Below are 20552 nucleotides of genomic sequence, written 5' to 3'. Positions count from 1 at the left end.
AAGTATTAAAAGCCACTAAAACGTTTTTGCTCAAAACTTTAACTGTTTATGTTATTGAACTACAACGAACAGACTGGAATAAAATACGTATATTGTAAAACGTATAAGTTTAGTTTTACAATTACAATTACAAAAAAGCTTGTTACTGAATAAATCATTTTTCATTTTTCACAATCGCGTGAACATTAATTGGCTTATAATGTTTTAGCAATTAAGTTTGTTGCCTATTATGATGACATGATGATCATTCAAAGAATGATGACAATGCGTGAGTATGATTGTTTTATTTAATTTTGTAGGTACATATCTATATTTTACATTCTTCAGTATTATATATTAATTTAATTAAAATTAGTCACTCTACCTGAATTTAGGATTTTCAGAAAGCGTAAAAGTATTAAATAATTTTACGGTTTAGACTCACTTGGTGAGTAAGGTTGCCAGAGCTCGAGGGAGAGGAGCGTTAGGGTCGGCAACGCGCATGTAACTCCTCTGGAGTTGCAGGCGTACATAGGCTATGGAGACTGCTTAACATCAGGCGGGCCGTATGCTTGTTTGCCACCGACGTAGTATAAAAAAAAACTTGTTTTTAGTCACTCGCGCGACATTTTTCGGAGAGCCTAGGTCTCCTTCGCTAGGCTTCGGAGTGGCTAAAATCAAGTGAGTCTAAACCGTGAAATTATTTAATGTTAATATATCTCACAACAGTTTAAATTCGAACGTAAAAGTACGTAGGTTTATATAAATTAATAAAACAGACTACGTTCGTTTATTTCAACATTTTAGCGTCTAATTACCATTAAAGCATCAGATTAAATCATGCCAACTCATAAGCATCTCGTGATAGAATTCGTTCGCGGCCCGTCTAAATCAATTTGAATTTGAATTACACACTTATTAAATAGATATGCAATTAGGCGATACTCGAGCTGAATACCGTCCCGCTCGGTCGACTGCAGACTTTCCAGTAAAGTTGCGGTGAAACCGATACCAAGCCACGCGATCGTTATTATGATTCCTCATTATAAAAGAGAATTCGAACAAAATGTGAAAATGGAAATGATACATTAATAGCGCTAGCTTGGAGTTATAAAAGCGACTAAATGGTAATGTACTGTCAATGGGTTAACTTTTCGCTATCCTTTTTAAGTACAGAAAAGCCACCATGTAGTAGACTAAACTCGGTCTACTATAACAACGAGTATGCCCTTTACCAGGCTAAGGGATATTTCCCACATACGGCACTTTAAACATGTGTTCTATTTTCGATGATTAAGACTGATATTCGATTGTCACTTTTGAACTTTCAGATTGGTAAAGAGTTAAGTACCAATCTTCTTTTTGGTTTTATCTGAATTTTTCTTCCAGAAGGCTATATGGAAGAAAAAAGATTTCGGGGTTGGTCCCGTAGTAAAAGTTGCTCAGTATGACCTATATATTCACCCCTTTAAAAATTGCAGGTGACTAAATAAACACCATGTAGGTATATAACTCATTTTCGCCAAAATGACCTTTTATTACGCCAATTGAACCTAAACGTATCGAAATTATAAACAAATTTTAATTTACGCAACAAGTATATATGTCCATGTTTATAAAAAAAAAACAATTCAAAACAAAATGTTTCATAGAAGACGTAACGGACTTGATATTACATGAAAAGTGCCTTTGTACAAGCTCTTATTTCATTCCTTGCATAGTTAATAAAATGAATGATAATCCGTAAGTATACCGTGTTTTATATATAATTAATGAATGTTAAATACGTGAAACCTAAAAAAATCCCTTAATTTTTTCAACATTTTGAAGTATTCGCCAATATAAATTCGACCGTAGACTGCTTAAAGGCAGCAACATATTTCCCTTCTTTACATTGTATGATTATGTATGAAATTACAAGATATGCGGAGTGAGTAAGCACAGAACTACTCGAATGGATCAAATGCCGTTATTAAGCAGCCTAGACCTGACAGCGAAAATTTAGCATGGTAATGGTTCAGGTTCCACGGAAACGCTTGTGAGTTCCGTTATACTGTCGCGCCAATTGACGTACGTGATGCTCCTACAAATGTATGGGCATTATGCGTATAAACACGGCGTTAAACATTTCAGGCGCTAATAAATTAAATTATCAATTAAAAAGGGGTTGCTAAGAGAAAATCGTCACGCGTCATTCTTTCATTCATGCGTGTAAAAAGACAGGTGAAATTTTGAGCCAATTAGCTAAATGCGAACAAGATCAAAATCCAGAGGTTTGCTTAAATAAACTATATTAAAATAGCTGTATAAACACACCTCTTCAAGAGTGTTTTTAATGAGAAAAGTTTGATGCGACTTTAATTTAAGTCTTACTTCTGTCACCAACGCTTACTTTCATGGCGTCCAACGTGTAAGTCGGTCGGATTGTTTATAAACAACTTGATTTAGATATTGACTGCGGTCGCTCTTTGATTTTCTCCCTTTGCAACTTCTGTGGAATACGAATCGTATTAAAAGTTTTCGTTGACGAGGCCAAATACAGTATAGCGAAGAAAAATAAACGACCATTGAAGTTTTGTGGAGGATAGAAGACTTTGTTGAAGAGTTTTGAGTATTTTACGTCGATTTCAAAACATTAATTTATTTTATACCTTAAGGAAACTTACACTCAAATATTTGAGACGGAGTAACGGGAAAGGTAAACTTAATATTTTAGTATAACTCTAGCAGAAAACGCGCATTCGTTCACAACTTAAGCACTTGAAACTTGTTTAAAACTTTAAGAAGAAACTATAAGTCTAACGCTAAAAGGTTCTCCCGCACTGTCCATAAAATAGAACTTGCAGAAATTATATTTCAATAGTCTCAGGAGATTAAAACATAACAGTTTGGATAAGAGAAGAGGCAAACGTTAATACGCTTAACTTATGCGTGCGGACCTTAACTTTCCGCAGTTATGGCCAAACTTTATCAGCGAAAGCACTTCAGCGTATCCGTAACGCTTTATTAGTCCGTGTTACACAATGAGCAATGTTTGTTTGTTTGAGTCATATGTGAGGCGGGGTGTAGAGCGATAGTCGCGCGGCATCTGTGTTGCAGGCTGCGATTGTATCGCGTACGAGTCGGCGGCCCGCGAGAGTTGTTATCTGATCCGTTTGTTACCAACTTTACCGGCATTGTGCTCTCTATTCGCGAAAACTTATCGGTCGAGCGCGCGCCGGCGGGAAAATGCACTTACCATGTTAGAGAGCCGCAGCCGCTGGTGTTTAGCGAGTTGAGGGTCTAGGGCTTGGAGCGGGAGGGCTAGGGGCAGCGGGAAGGGCAGCGGCAGTTGGAGCTGGGGATGTGGGGCCGGCAGGTACAGCGGCGGGCAGCAGGCACAAGGCGTCACGTAGGACACGCACGCGAGCTGCGGCGGGAACAGCGTGGCGGCAGCGGCCTCCTTGAGGCCTCGCTATTTACTCTTACGACCGCATTCGCGGCCTGCTGCGAACGTTCGACGGCACCGGCGCACCGCGAAATTCAAAAACTTAGCAAAGTTCGGAGGAGCGGGCGGGAAACTGAGCGGTCGGGGGGGGGAAGCGAGAAACGACGCACAGGGCTCGCGAGAGTGTGGAGAGAGTGGCGGTGTGCGGCGAGCACGAGACGCCAGGCCGGCGTGTGGCGTTGGACTGAGCGGCGAGGCAGGTGCGCGGCCGCGGGGAGGGGTTGGGGGCGGGCCCACCTGCCGCACCTGGGCGCAGGCGCCGCGAGAGTCAGCCTCCGCACCCGAGACCACCGCGACCTGATCTCTTTCAAACATCCACGAGCGCACAGGACATTATTAACTTTTCCATCCCTCAAAATTTGAAATTAAATATTCAGAAAATAATTACAATGAAATTATGTAAGACTATTAGACTAGATTTTTTTTTTTGGGTATTTTTAATATATTTCAGAAATCCGCTGAGCAACTTAGGTATCTTTTATATTTTTTCTCCGTCAAAAAATATTTCGCTTATTGGTTAACATTATCAAAACAAAACAAAACAAGATAAACTTTGCAGACCTTTATAACCCTTCAAATGTATATTCTATACAAAGTTTATAAAGATTTCCATCCCTAAAAAATTATATCGGAATATTAAAAGCAATTATGACCAATTGATTAAAAATCCTATTAGTAGGTACATATAAAAGCATATTAAAACCATATAAATAGAATTTGTTAGGTACCATCGCCCACACTGTTAACTGTACACCTTGATGGACTTTGTGCCTTTTGTAACAAGGTCCACCGATGTACAGCTAGGAGTGTTGCTGTTTGTACATCCGCAAAATTACACATACATTAATTACCGTAAGTAATTACCAAAGATTAAGATATCTTTAAGGTATTTCTCATTAGAATACAAAATATTCATTTATTTACGTGAGAATTTCTATTTTAATGCAAAATATAACATTTTAGTGGTTTACGCACACTTAACTATAAATAAGTTAATACGTTTAGTATGTGGGTATTTTTGCACTTTGTAGCTTTTCCTCAGTCACCCGTTTAATACTGTACGTACATAAGTATATAGATTACATAGGTTAGAGAGTTAATACCAATAGTTACCAAATTTAGCAAAGAATCATCGCATTGCGCATCTAAATATACTATGTGTTCTTAGTGAGATATATCCAAGGAAACATCTGTATCTATGCATGTTTGTTCAATGACTGTTTCGTGTATGTTTGTTTCTGTGTTATCTCCGAAATATAAAATATAAAAAAATATAAAATATAATATTACCTATTGTTTCTACAATGGATAGATTTTTACTATAAGAAGCTAAGTGTATATTATGTAAGTACCTACACGGTATCTCGACACACAAAAGTTTGAAAAAAATGTACTCATCGCACTATTCGAACTCAAGAAAACTAAGTCACTAGAGTTACCAAAAAATTTGATGAACATATCTGAAAAATTCCATTATAAGTTCAGTTGAACTATTTGGTAGGAAATTGGGATGTTTTAAGAAACTCGTGAACGTAATAAAATCAAGGTAAATTGGAATTCGTCTTGTTAACTGAATGCTAAGCATTCTTGACCTGAGCGCATAGGATTATTTCAGCGCCTCCGAGGAATGTCACTTGTAAACATAGATTTTTGGGGAAAAAAATATAAGATCGAGTCAAGCTCGTCACAGACGGAGCGATAATATATCGGCAGATACCAACAGATACCGACATATCTTCGAGTATCGCTAAGCACCACACACGCAACGATATCAAAATATATATCGCTCTCTGTCTAGCACCTACATTATGAGAGAGACGAAATATATAATAATATATATTTTAATTTATTTTGTATTTTTTAGTATGTAATGTTTGACGATCATGATAAGAAGATAAGCATAATTTTGACATTGATGCAAATTTATAGTGTAATTTTTATCCTGAAATCTAAATCTAAATCTATCAAAATATATCGTAATATTCCGAGCCCCAATATTGATATGTATATGGCCTAGTTTCCCCTCTGGGTTGGATGGTCAGATAGCAGTCGCTTTCGTAAAAACGAGTGCCCACGTCAATTCCTGGGATTAGTTGCCAAGCGGACCCCAGGCTCCCATGAGCCGTGGCAAAATGCCGTGACAACGCGAGGAAGATGATGATACCGAGCACATGCCTTGCGATAAGATATCGACAGATACCAAAATATATACATATTACATCTTCGTATGTGGGCTCTGTCAAACAGTACGTAAAAGATATCGGCAGATACCGGCAGATACGGCATCTGCCGATATCTTTTACGTACTGTTTGACAGAGCCCACATACGCGATATTATCGCTCCGTCTGTGATGGGATTTATAGTCTGTTTTTACCCTCACATACATAGTTAGTGTTTTATGGAATAACCATTTTTCGCTGTTTAAGTACGGGGTTGACCCCAAAGTGAAAAAGTGGTATGCGTTGAAACATTGTATTTAGTATTTATTTATTTGCATAATCATGTACATTACATTACATAGATGATATTTGCAAAGTAAGAGGCACTGATACCCTGGTAGGGCATAGCAAAAAATATCTTACACACTAACATAAAAAATTTACATATTAAGATACAATCATAATTTATCGAAAACATTCATATAAAATTCAATGCAATTAAATTCAATTGGTATAGTATTTAAATAATGTCACATAATTTCCAAATACAAGTCATATACTTATACACCTTAGTCATATACTAAGTTGACATGCACCTATGCATTCTTACATTAAATTACAAACATTACAAAACTATTAACAATTTTTAAATTATTCTCTTATTTATTAAAACATTTCAAAACGTATATCTAATCTAAATAACATATGTCAAGCAACATCATTCATCAATTCTTTTATTAATTATAACTATAATATGTACAATAGTTTAATATCATGCAGTGTCAGTCATATATTCTCCAATTGAGTAATAGGCTTCATGGATAAGGAATGTCTTAAGCTTTTTACTAAATACACTTAGTTTGTTTTCCGCCTTGATGAATTCTGGTATTTTGTTGTAAATTTTTATTGATCGATAGTATGGACCTTGCTTGTAGATGTTCAGTTTCGATTCTGGGGCAGCTAACTTATTCTGGCGTCGTGCGCTTTTTTGAAATTCGTACATATATATGTGCTTCCTTACAAACATACTAATTTCATATATGTATATGCATGGTAGGGTCAAGAAGTTCAGTTTTATAAAATGGTCTCTACAACTTTCTGGCAGATGAACGTTCATAATAATACGCAGGCATTTTTTTTTTGTTTAACGAACATTTCTTGTGCGTTTACGCTATGTCCATCGTCCTATATAAGCGGTGTATCTGCTTAAACGTCATTGAATCTCTCAAAATGTCCAAGAATCTTAAGAAATCTCATTGATCTCAGAGATCCGCTGAGTATGGGTTAAGCACGTAGGTACGTAAGCCGGTTGCGGGATAAGACCAGATTATCCACCTTTTAGCAGTGCACTATTTACGGGCTGATTTCGTTTGCTCATTGAGTGGCGAGCAAAGATAGATATAACTCCGTAATAGATGGATACAGTCTAAGGAAAAAACGTGCCTCGAAAATCAAGAAAATTTGATTCTCGTTCAGAGGGCGCTACTAGTTTTGGCCTACAGTCGTATAGATGGCGTTGACGGTTTCGTTTGTTATTTAACAATTTTAACGCATATCAGTGAAAGAACATGGGTCAAAATCATAAAAATAATTAATGCAAATAAAAAAAATATTTAACTATATTTAAATACATTCTATCGTATTTTTATAAATCTTCATTTTTAGTTTTAAAGTGTGTCGACAGATGGCAGTGAATTTACTGGGGTTACAAAATTTACTATGACAGTACCGCTCTAGTATAAGTTACTCTATGGTGGCGAGGGAATTGAAGATATACGGCAGTAATAAAATATAAGACCGTATCACACTGGACTGGAAACCGCTCCAGTGTGCTCTGGGTCATTAATTTTGACAGCCCCTAGCTTACTCGATAGTGACTTAGTGACCTAGGAGGCAGGTCCCGGGTTCGAACCCTGGTAAGGGCATTTATTTGTGTGTTTATCACAGTTATGGATGTTTTATATTTATTTATATATTACTATATATTATATAATAATATATCGCCGTCTAGTACCCACAACACAACGCTGCGCCAATATTTCGGGGTTCTATGTTACATTTACAAGATAGTTGAAATTCGACTTAATGTGACTATGATAAAGTTCAAATTTCAGTTCGATAAAAGTGAAACATAGAACCCTGTAATATTGGGGCAGCGACAAGCTTTATTCCTTACTGTGGGACTAGGTCTAGACTGTGAAAAAATGTCAACATTGTCGTATAATATTTAAATCAAACTTTAAAAAAATATTCTCCGGAGGGCAGTGTGATAGCAGCCTAATTTTTATATACAAATATATACCTAAACTGAGGAGTCTTTTCAAAAGGGCTAATTTCTCTATAAACACTATACAAAAATAAGCCCTTTTCAAAAGACACCTCAATTATTATAGAAATTTAGCAAAGCGAGATTAATTCCAAGTGCTAATTAATCTAATTATATAACATTATATTACCCACATAACTAATATATATCTGTGTCTGGTACATAAATTACTAGTTTTCGCTTCTAGAAAATATAATACAAAGAAATAAGAGCGCAAATATACAATACTCTCTGTATTTTTTTAGTAGGTATAACCATTCATAACACATAATAAATAATAGTACTAGGTACAAAAGGTTCACTCTCTAACAAAACGCGTCTATTACGACAGATATGACCGCCAGGTGGCGCAAGCGCGAGCAGGCGTCCGTTCCATAGCGGTGCGCGGAAAATACTATGGCTAGACACCACAATTGGTGTGGGCCGCATGTACTTGTAACGACGCGACGAAATCGCGTAGTGAGCCACGCCTGTTTATAGTAACGATAACTAGTCCTAGGCATAGATTATGTTATAGGTAAATAAGCATGCCAAGTTTTATGTAATTTAAGCATGTCGGCTTAAAATGTGAGCGTTACTTCGAGTGTATGTGAGCGGCTTTCTGACGGCGGGTTCGTGTGACCCTTAATCGACTGTATTGACATGTGTCACTCTCGCACTCGTTAGAACGTAAAGGGGCCCACACCCATTACCAGTCCGCCGGACGATATCGGCTTGTCAGTTGTTCGGAACTTTCAAATTTTTATTAAATCACATTTAGAAACGGGTCTATCGCGAATTTGATTTGTTACCTTTATTTACCGACGTTTCGACACAGGTTTCACTGGTCGTGGTCGCGGCTAACTGATTTTTGTTCTAACTGAGGCTGGTATCGTCCGGACTGGTAATGGGTCCACGACAGACGTTAGCGCTACACTTAACAGCATGTCTAAGACTAAGGGTTAGCGCACACCTAACACGTGTCAATTTACCACACTTCCGCTAATTACAATTAGCAAGCCGTGTAGCGCCGATGACTGGATTAATTAATACTATCGAAAACAGACACGGTTTAACTGTTCCTGTAAAGCCGCGGGCCGTATGTCGGCATCCGCGTTTTCCACAAATAAATTACGTTTAAAATGGTTTGGGATATTATTGATATGAACTGACGGGGTGCGTTTGTTTTGTCGTGGATTACTGGATATTACGAAAGCTAAATGTGTTTGTAAATTAAGTACAATATAAATGTATAATAAATGTTAGCTAGGTTTTATATTGATCCAGTACGCGAAAATAATAAGGTTCGATAACTGACAACTCACAAGCTTGATTTTTTAGGGTTCCGTACCCAAAGGGTAAAACGGGACCCTATTACAAAGACTCTGTCTGTCTGTCACCAGGCTTTATCTAAAGAACCGTGATAGCTAGACAGTTGAAATTTTCACAGATGTATTTCTCTTGCCGCTATAACAACAAATACTAAAGACAGAATAAAATAAATATTTAAGTGGGGCTCCCATTCAACAATAGTGATTTTTTTTGCTGTTATTTGCGTAATGGTACGGAACCCTTCGTGTGCGAGTCCGACTCGCACTTGGCCGGTTTTTAACCTCTAGTCCACGGATTAAATCTTGTTAAGAGATATTTTAAATTGTTAAAAATCAAGATTCACAATACGAACGAATTACCATTTTATAGGCTTTTTTAAATATTGATTTTGACTTTGCGTTAAGTATGATCCTACCATAGAGTAACTTATACTAGAGCGGTACTGTCATAGTAAATTTTGTAACCCCAGTAAATTCACTGCCATCTGTCGACACACTTTAAAACTAAAAATGAAGATTTATAAAAATACGATAGAAAGTATTTAAATATAGATAAATGATTTTTTTTATTTGCATTAATTATTTTTATGATTTTGACCCATGTTCTTTCACTGATATGCGTTAAAATTGTTAAATAACAAACGAAACCGTCAACGCCATCTATACGACTGTAGGCCAAAACTAGTAGCGCCCTCTGAACGAGAATCAAATTTTCTTGATTTTCCAGGCACGTTTTTTCCTTAGACTGTATCCACCTATTACGGAGTTATATCTATCTTTGATCCTACAAATCTCGCGCCAGCTCTTATGAATCTATCAAGCATCAAATAAATCATTTGCTAGACTAGTGATCAAACTGCACATAGAACTCATAGACAATATGTAAAGGTTTGGTATGTGTGCGCTCGCCCACGCCGGGCCCCGGCCGTTGACCTGCGCCGGCGCCGCCAAGCCGTCTACCGCGTTATGTAATGTGACCTTAACATTTCGTGAGGCCTTTTGGACTATTGTGTAGTAATGTGACGTTTCTGGAAAATCCTTATTGTTCGTAACGGAGAAAGTTCTCGAGGACACATGTGTGATGTAATCGGACTTCTTTTATCCTAATTCTGCCTGTCTGTCGTGTTATATCCGAATGTCACCTGTGTGGCTACCACCAGTTTGGCACTGACATAAACGCTAGCGTGAATGTAACTTACTTTCTATGCATCTCGCTCGTAGTTGCATATTAGTGCGAGCGAGATGTATAGAAAGTAAATTACGTAGACGTTGGAGTATATGTCAGTTTTGACACTGTCAGTGACTCATGGTACGGGTACTGTACAAACGTTGTGTAGTCTCGTTCTTAGTTTTGTACTACATTGCTACTTCCATTCAACAACCTTCCAATCCAATCCGTTATCGTTATACAGTCTATGAAAAATTATAAAGGAATGGAAATAAAATTCTTAGGATAACTTTTCTCCTATTAGGATCGAAAGAGCTCGTGATTCTGAGAAGAAATTACATAAAACCGGCCAAGTGCGAGTCGGACTCGCGCACCGAGGGTTCCGTACATGACATAATTTTAACAATGTATTTTTTATGTGAAACGTGAGTGAAAGGTAAATTGCAGTTTACGATTTATGACGTATTAAAAAAAAAAACTACTTACTAGATCTCGTTCAAACCAATTTTCGGTGGAAGTTTGCATGGTATTGTACATCATTTTTTTTTTTTTCAGTTTTATTATTCTCTTATTTTAGAAGTTACAGGGGGGACGACACATATTTTACCACTTTGGAAGTGTCTCTCGCGCAAACTATTCAGTTTAGAAAAAAATTATATTAGAAACCTCAATATCATTTTTGAATACCTATCTATAGGTACCCCACACGTATGGGTTTGATGAAAAAAATTTTTTTTTAGTTTCAGTTCCAAGTATGGGGAACCCCCAAAATTTATTGTTTTTTTTTTTCTATTTTTGTGTGAAAATCTTAATGCGGCTCACAGAATACATCTACTTACCAAGTTTCAACAGTATAGTTCTTATAGTTTCAGAGAAAAGTAGCTGTGACATACGGACGGACGGACAGACAGACAGACATGACGAATCTATAAGGGTTCCGTTTTTTGCCATTTGGCTACGGAACCCTAAAAATGTCCAAATAAAAAAAGTATAAGTGCAACTTTTAATAAAATGGCGGAGGTATTAGGGCGCGTCCGCTAGCTGGGGCGGGTGCACGGAGCGCGTGAGCGGGTTCGGGTTAACATAAAATAGTGTGAACAAAGCTAATTAGCGCGGACGCGTGCGACAGATTTTACCTACAATAGGCTTATAATCTAAATAAACATCTCAAAACATAAACATTAGGCAGGCAATAAGCCTCTAACAATAATGATAAATACCGGCCGGGATATCCCATTTAAAATAACGAAAGCCTTCAGATGTCAACTTGTCTAGCGAAGTTTAATCAAATGTAATGAAAACGTCCGTCAAGGCTACTTTGAGAGCTATAAAATTAATTGATATAAGACGAATAATTTAATTAAAATTTAAGTAATAAACATAAATATTTCATTTATTATGCTTTGGTATGAATCCTATCAGGAACAATGTTTGCGTTCCGTAGAGTAATGTTATAATCTGTTTACCCGTTGGAGGCGTATTCTGATTGTAATAGCAGGTTATGAATTTGATCTGTTTTTTGTTCTTTAAAAAAATCTTCATTATGATGATTTCGTCAAGGTCAAAAATGATGCGTAGAGAGTGGCGGTGTTCGGTATTTGCTTATAGTATAGTGCTGGACTATATAAATTACCTAGATGGATTGGCGGGTGTAGGTAGACTAACGAATGGTTAAACGCGTTTCATGACTAATTATTCATTAGCTATACACTTTCACGTTAATTTACTGCATAATAAGCTATCAATATAACATTTTAAACAACATTAATGAGCTAAAACCAAATACCAACCAGAAACATTACTTTTGAGACTGACATATTGTTTGGGCATTGTAATCTTTTTAATATGAGGGTATGCCCTTTCGGAGCAAATTCGGAGGTAGATTCAACACCTCTGACTGTCAATCACTTCGGCTCGGGCGCGGCCTGCAACGCATGTTCCTCTGTGTTAATATATCCAAAATTCGGTATTTCGGTGGTGTTTGCGAACAATCAGTTTACAAGGCGTGTGTGACGACCTCTCAAGGCCCTGGAAGTGCTAGCTAGCTGAAGAAGGACCAGGATCCCAAGAAAATCCTCGGCGTGTGCTTAAGGTTAGTGGCTATCCCATATTGGTTGATTGCAATGGCTGTCCAAAGTTTTTAATACGCTAGGGAACCTAGGACCAACTGAGTTATCGAAGGGTTCATAAATACGTGAACACATATATATCCTATCCATAATAAAACCAGATCAAATTTATAACATGTTCTTGCAATCTGAATACGCCCTCTGTTAAGTTTATATTTGCTAAGGTGATATTTTTATAAATTTTGTTAATTTTAATCCTTTTTCTTTGAACACACTACCGCGTGTCTAGATAAGAGTATTATCGTATTTGTTGGTTTCTAGCTCAGCAAGTTGATGTATAAGATCCCACAGCGAATATTCTGTTGTTATTAATTTGAATTACAATAGTTCCATGGGCGTCCCCCTCCCGTCCCCCCAGCCCCGAGAGAACATAATTTCTAACTAAATATATGCTACTTCCCCCGACCCCTTGGCCATCGGCCATATGAACTGCCCCCCCTAGCACAACTGCTACTTGCTTTACTTGCTGCTGCTTGCTGCTGCTTGCTGGCGACGCCCTTGAATAGTTCTCATATTTTAAAATCAGAATATGAAAAAAAAGTTTATACATTAGTTTTATCGTTTATATTTCATTTATATTTTGAATACTTTGAAGGAACTACAATATTGGCTTTCATATTATGTAATGGAGATCAAACGGTTTTAATTGTTTTTTTAAAACCACAGTTTTATTAAAACGTATGACATGTTGAATAATTGTTTATAAAAATTACAATCACAACATTTCAGCAATCCCGCCGCCCAGAAATTCAAAATAACGGACGTGGAAACCAAACATTAAACAGACGCACGCGCAGAGTAAATCGCCCGCGGAATCCAAGAACACAACAGAATAACTTGTTTTAATTAGGCATAAATTACGACAAAAAAGACGAGCCGATCACGCCGTTACGATGGCTGGCCATGGCATTTACGGTGTGGTGCCTACCTTATGCGGCGCTCGCGGTTAAAATGCACTTTTTACCCGCTTGCATCAGGTTTTTGCTACACACATAGTCATTAGTTTGAACAGTTAAGAATAGTCGATGCAACGGGTCGGTCGCGCTTAGCTTGGTTGGTAGAAACGCGTGACGTCATAATTGCGCATAGCAAGAAATCCACTTGATGTTATTAATATGTATTAAGAAAAAGTTGTAACTATGCATCTGCCTAGTGACGGCTTAACCGACATTGTTAATTGGTTTTTTTTTCTGTATCTAGAGTTCAAAGTTCTGCAGGTGACTGATACGAAGGAAGTTGTTGCTTTTCTTAGGGTTCCGTGACCTAAATGGCAAAAACGGAATCCTAATAATTTTGTCATGTCTATCTGCCCGTATGTCACAGTTATGTTACTCGGAAATTAGGTATAAGACATATTCTAACGAATAATTAAATAAATATAGCGATGCATATAACTTCGCTTTTGTTAAATCCGCGTCTAATGGGATTTGATTGACACGAAACGAAACTGTTTTGTACTTGACGTTGTTACTGTAGCTCTCAAGTATTACCTGGAACAAAAATAATAAATTTACATTAAAGTAATTTTTATTATTATACCAATATAAAATATTATAACAAAAAATAATTATACAATCACAAATCTTCTTAATCTAATACGGACACTATCTCTAAATACAAGTAATTTTTTTTAAAGCTACTTGACACATTTTTGCAATTTAAGGGTTATAACACGATATTTTTCTTACACTAAGGTGGCGTGCGCCCCGCCCGCATGATGCTAAGCGGCCATCGCAGCCTATGAGCGGTTGTAACTAGTGGAGTAACACGCACGTTGCAGACCCTTCAATCTTACATTTATTCACGTATTTTCATCAGGGATTACAATTTGTCAGCGACATAACCTGTGATATTTTCTGAATTAGTTTGTTAAGCCACATATTTACAATACATATACCCAATGTATTTCTAATGAACTATCATACATAACACCTAAACCCTATATTCCTAACATTTAACAATACAATGATAACTATATGAATACTGGATACAGGCCGTATCAGTTGTCATAACTGCCTGCCTGCTTATTAAATAATAATAAAGACTAAAAATAAATAAAGGAATAACAATAATAGTTTTCAATGTTTATCTCCGGTTATATTACAAACCAGCGGATGTCGTGAGTGTCGTGTGTAGGCAAAGTGACAACCCTAGCGTACAAGTTAATAATCAAGATCATTTGCGGGTAGTTCGCAAAATCCGCGCGGCAAGAAGATGTTGATACAATTCCTCGCCAGTCTGCCTGTGACCACGAACGTAACGTCACGTTCGAAACGTCAGGCCATAAATAAACGTAAGTTTGTACGCGATTAAGTTCCGTGTTAGTTTTAAAATTATGAGTGAAAATCGTGTTAGTTTAAATCAGTACTATATATTACAATATTTACTCAGGCAAAATTGTCCCCAAAACATTAGCACTACCTGAGTTAAGCTTCCTTACATCAAACAGCATAACAAATTCATACATTATGTATAGACGGCATAATGGAATGGCATGAGGTCAGGCTCCGCATTAAAAGCCACAGATTTCATGGCATTAGATGGAGTACGTGAGATCAGTCGCGCTTATTGTGGTTTTAGATGCAATACTAATTGAATAAGACAGCACAAATGTTTATTTCATATCTAATAGGGAATTAATTATTAGGGTTTTTTATATACGGTTGTTTACTCATTTTGTTCGCATTTTGTCACGATTTTAAACGTATGTTTATCAAATTATCATAACACTAGAAAATCTTCACATCGGCTTTGATGAAATTACTTAATATTAACAAAATTGAGTTAGATTGTTCTAAATATGGGCGAATGGAATCAAATATTAACCTTATGAGTATAAGTACGACAGTAAAATCATAATTGTTAAGTATTATGTGAATGTATCTAAACAGCTTGTTATAATAATCGTCTGGTAACTATAGAACACGATTTTTCTCCAAATGTACGATAACGTGTATCATCTGAATAGGTCTTTATTACTACTTGCATTCAAGTATATCTTTATCTCTAAAGCCCTAAAACACACAAGACTACATGAATGATGAAACACCGTGGGATTGTGATTGGAAATAATTAATTATTTATTATTGTGTTAATAATGATGAATTTGATAATTCTATGAATGCCTATATTAGGTAATCCATATTTTTTGACATTTTGATTTTTATTCTAGAAAGTTTCTAGACTAGTATTTTTTATACAATTTTGGTGTTTGACGATCCTTTTGTGAATTCTTATTATTAAGTTTGACATATCTATAATAATTCAATGTTTTTAAGAATAATAATAACTGCATCAATAAATTGCTCTGATATTTAGATTAAGGTAATATTTAAAACTTGACAATTTAAAAGTGCTTGTTGCTAGGCCTATTTGAATAAAGTTTAAATTGACTTTGACTTTGACTTTATCACTAATTTCAACTAACACAAATATAGACTGCACTTATGCTACGTCACATGGGCGGGCGTAAGGTGAAAAATTATTCACTATTCATTATTTTTTATTATACAATAATTATTGTAGTAACGAAACGGCCAAGCCACATATTTTGACTAAAGGGGCCCACTGACTATCAGTCCGCCGGACGATATCGGCCTGTCAGTTGTTCGCAACTGTCATATTTTGGTTCTATATGACAGGCCGATATCGTCCGGCGGACTGATAGTCAGTGGGCCCCTTAAGGTGTAGAGTTTGTGATTTTAGGGCTTGTAGAGTGGGTATGGCTCTACAAAGCATCTGATAACTTTTTGACAGTGCGAGCCTTACGGTTTCGTCTAGGCAACACATGAAAATGTTTTTGGTGGGATTTCATTTCTTTTTGCAAGTTGTTTATGACAATCTTCCATCCCGTAATTTAAAGGGCGGGGGGTGATTTACTAAAAATCCTGAAATATGTATTTTTCACCCCTTGAAAACATCAAGCTTTTGAATTTTTTTGTTGTTTGTGACATACCAAATTTCAACGACGAAGCGCTTCGAGAAAAGGTAGGTAGTGCCCTTGCGCTTCGCTTTGCTCGTCTTGGCGGGGGGCGGTACTACCGTGCCCCCAGATACAACTGAGTTTTGGACGTGGTATTTTAAGAGCTGACGACTGGGTTTCAAAGTTTGTCAAATTGACAAAGAGGTAAAACTTGATTGGGGTTTGTGTACTTCGTGTAGGACGCCGGTCACACACCCGGCCGGACACTGGTACTTATGTGAAACAGTGAAACACTGTTGCTTGATTGCGATTCAGAGTCCCCGTGAGTCGGGGATGCTCCGAGTGAATTGCGATTCTCGTTGCAGCTTTGGGAATGCTTAACCCTGTAAGCTTGTTGCGTTCGAGCGCGTGTGCTCCGTTAGTGGCATTGTTTCAGCCCGTATGTGTTCCACAGTAGTTGACGTCGCTGCGAGTCAGTCGTACTGCTTCACCGAGTGAGGTAGACTTAGAATAGCTCTTCCCTCACGTCACTGCTTTACCGCGTAGAAACGGACTATGTGTAGGGACCGCAAGTCTTCGTAAAAGCTTCACTTTGCGGTATCTACTGGAGAACCAGTCCATATTAAGAGCACTCGCGGCGCGGGGGGCAAAGTGAATTTTATAACAGTATGCTGAATACCATTTTAACTGATTGAAGATGATAGATGTAAACTCGGATATTCGAATTGAGACGTTGATAGCCCTTGTTGGGGAATAAATGTATTTTTCTGGTAAAAAATTGTAATCTCATTAGTCCGGGGACATTTACGAGATTTGAGTGCGAATTTGGAACGATTTTGGATTGGAGGCGTATTTATAAAAATTAATATGATACTGGGTAATTTGATTCGTGATGTATAGATATAACAAAAGTATTATCTACAGCAATCATTACTTTTAAGATTATTATGTTTTGTGTAGCCAGATACTAGTTGTTGTATTTAAATATAAATGTATTTTTCATGTTACTATAATATGATGTCACACGTAAATGCTGTGCACTTTGACTTGTGAAAAGGCCCTTGAGGCCTATATTTTTTAACCAAGCAGAAAATTCATTAAAGCGTCATAACTGACACTAGTGCTTATTAGAAAGAGGAAATTTCTTCATTATTATCAGAATTGCTAAGATCATTTTTAGGGTTCCGTACCCAAAGGGTAAAAACCGTCTGTCCGTCTGTCTGTCTGTCTGTCACCAGGCTGTATCTCATGAACCGCTAGACATACCGCACACCGCATACCGCATGAGCTAGACAGTTGAAATTTTCACAGATGATGTATTTCTGTTGCCGCTATAACAACAAATACTAAAAACAGAATAATATAAATATTTACATGGGGCTCCCATACAACAAACGTTTTTTTTGCTGTTTTTTTCCGTAATGGTACGGAACCCTTCGTGCGCGAGTCCGACTCGCACTTGGGCGGTTTTATTAATATCACGCTCGCTTATGTACTTCTGCTGCTGACTGTATTAGTGTAAGCATGTAGTTATGTCATTACAAACGTACAAGTTTTGGAATGTTCCCAAAAAGTTGGAAAACTTCTCGGAAATTTCACGAAAATTTGGACTCATACAAAAATATGAGAAGTTTCCGCAATTTCATCCTTTTCGACGACACATAAGTACAATGCATGTCGTTAGTTTAGATTTCTAATTAATGATTTGGCTAAAAGTTACCCTTCTGACAGTAAATCCTATCGAATATTTGAAATATCGGCCTCGACCTCACCTTACAGGATGGCTCAAAAATACGTTGATAAAAGAATTTTAAGAATAATTTTCATAGACATATTTTACAAATTGTCATTAAAATTAAAATGACAATCATTTAACTAAAACAAAACGTTTTGTCTTCAAAATATTCTCCGTTTTGATACACCAGCGCAAAATCATTATTCAACAAATGCAGCAGTGAAAATCTTTGTCATCTTATTTTGAGCCACGCTGTAATATCAGTACTTAGTTCTAAGCGCCAGTGCAATAACCCAAAAAACTATTACACAGCTCCGTAAGCCCGAAGCGTACAAACAAGCTGCTCCGAAATAGGTGTGCTATAATTAATTTGAACTGTCACAATATCATCAGAGTGTAAGTAAGAGCGATGCGGGATTGGCGCTACATTTACATAAGTTACACGTGAATTTCATGAGGCACCCAAGATCATGGATGTACACTTGCAAGAAGTGAAAGCACGCGGTATTTAGATCTAAGAGTCCCCGGCAAGCTCGGCCGAATTGCACCTTCCCGTACAAACGTAGTTCCCCTCTCATTTTGAAACTACGTGTTGGATTTTAATGAAACTTTGCACATATAATGACATGAGGTGAGGTATATTTAGGTCTGTAATAAGTTTATATAGCCAGTATACAATGTGTGGCCTGTAATAGGATCAAAAAATTAAACTGTAGGCTATATTCCTCAAACTGACCAACATTTTGACGACCGGTCTGGCCTAGTGGGTAGTTACCCTGCCTGTGAAGCCGATGGTCCTGGGTTCGAATCCCGGTAAGGGCATTTATTTGTGTGATGAGCACAGATATTTGTTCCCGAGTCATGGGTGTTTTCTATGTATTTAAGTATTTATATATTATATATATCGTTGTCTGAGTACCCATAACACAAGCCTCCTTGGGCTTACCGTGGGACTTGGTCAATCTATGTAAGTATGTCCTATAATATTTATTATTATTTATTATGATTTATTTATTTGTTCAGCGACTTAAAAATAATGAAGACTTTAGACTTCGTATTTTTCATACAAGATAAATATTATCTTCAATGTACGCCATTATCATTGTGATTGACGTTGCCTGTCATACCTTAAACATAACAAAATTCGCAATACATTGCGTCTTGGAAAAAACTATAAAGTGTATTAAAAATCAAAACACAAGTTATTTTTAAAAGTAGCTGAACAAATGTTGGTCGGTATTAGGAGTACAGCCTACAGTTTAATTTTTTGCTGCTATTACAGGCCACACATTGTATAAAACAAACAAAATAGAGCAAAAACAAATTTTGTATGAAAAACTTAAATTCGCTGTATTTTTTCAACTATGGTATCTGAAGCTACATAAACTAATTGCAGACATAGATATACCTTATCCTATTGTAAGTACAAAGTTTCAGAGCAATCTAGCTAGTCGTTTTAAAATGAGAGCGGAACTACGTTTGTATGGAGAACCGAGCTTGCCGGAGGCCCTTAAAACATGGTATGATTTTGATATTGATATGATACGATCCCTCGTGTGTATAGGTCCGAAATACATGTTATGACCTAGACACAACAATAAGTGCAAGCGAGATGCCTTAAGACTAATATGAAATCAAGATAGTAATTTAAAATGGTAATGCTGCCAGTATTTTTGGCACATTTGGTCCGGGGGATAATCAGAGTGGGGGATAATATTGTATTTGTTAAGTCATTTAGTTTTACATATTCTTAGGTTTATTTTAATTTATGTATGTATGTATGTATGTATAAACTCTTTATTGTACAAAACACAGAACACAAATATGGCACAGAAATATCCGGCCTTCACCACTGGAGGGCTTCGTCACTTTTTATTTAATATATGACATCTATTACAGTTTTTAATTTATATACAGTAGTGTGACTACTTAAAAAAAAAAATTAATAAAATAATTTGATTTGTTCCCAAACTTGTTTATTTTATTTAAGTTGTGATGAAATAGTTCTTTCGGGTTTTTAGCAAAAATGTAAAAATCTGTGAGCACGCTATTTTTTTTCTATAAAGTCAAAGCTATCGTATTGCATTATAGAATGTGTATAAAAACTTTTATGGCGTTATTCATAAACGCGCTACAAGCTTCAATTAGCTATTCATCATTTATTTTGATCTGTCATTTTGACATACGTATTTGTAAGATACCTAAGGATAAAACATAAATTAACTAATTGAGGTTTGTAAAGATTTATGAATACCTAAGGGGAGTAGGGCGTTCCAAAAAACCTGTTTTAATTTTCCGACGGGGCACTCCGTTATTTTGTGACACTTATTATGCTG

The 20552-nt window shown here is 36.7% G+C and overlaps 1 protein-coding gene across 6 annotated transcripts in view; it reads right to left on the bottom strand.

Moving 5' to 3' along the window:
* LOC134742952 (polypyrimidine tract-binding protein 2) overlaps positions 1-20552 on the bottom strand; it is a 610485-nt gene that overhangs the window by 235892 nt on the left and 354041 nt on the right. For 3 of the 6 annotated variants that reach the window (XM_063676173.1, XM_063676178.1, XM_063676182.1), the window contains exon 1: positions 3218-3810. The exons of the other annotated variants lie outside the window; for them this stretch is intronic. In XM_063676173.1, the coding sequence (XP_063532243.1) occupies positions 3218-3220 (3 nt within the window). In that variant the 5' untranslated portion in view covers positions 3221-3810. Of the gene's footprint in view, positions 1-3217; positions 3811-20552 lie in introns of those variants that run through there. 6 annotated transcript variants of the gene reach the window in all.

The sequence above is a fragment of the Cydia strobilella genome, chromosome 7, assembly GCF_947568885.1.
Source record: "Cydia strobilella chromosome 7, ilCydStro3.1, whole genome shotgun sequence".
Taxonomy (NCBI): domain Eukaryota; kingdom Metazoa; phylum Arthropoda; class Insecta; order Lepidoptera; family Tortricidae; genus Cydia; species Cydia strobilella.
Note: the sequence above shows the minus strand (reverse complement) of the source record. Positions and strands in the feature narration are given on the sequence as shown.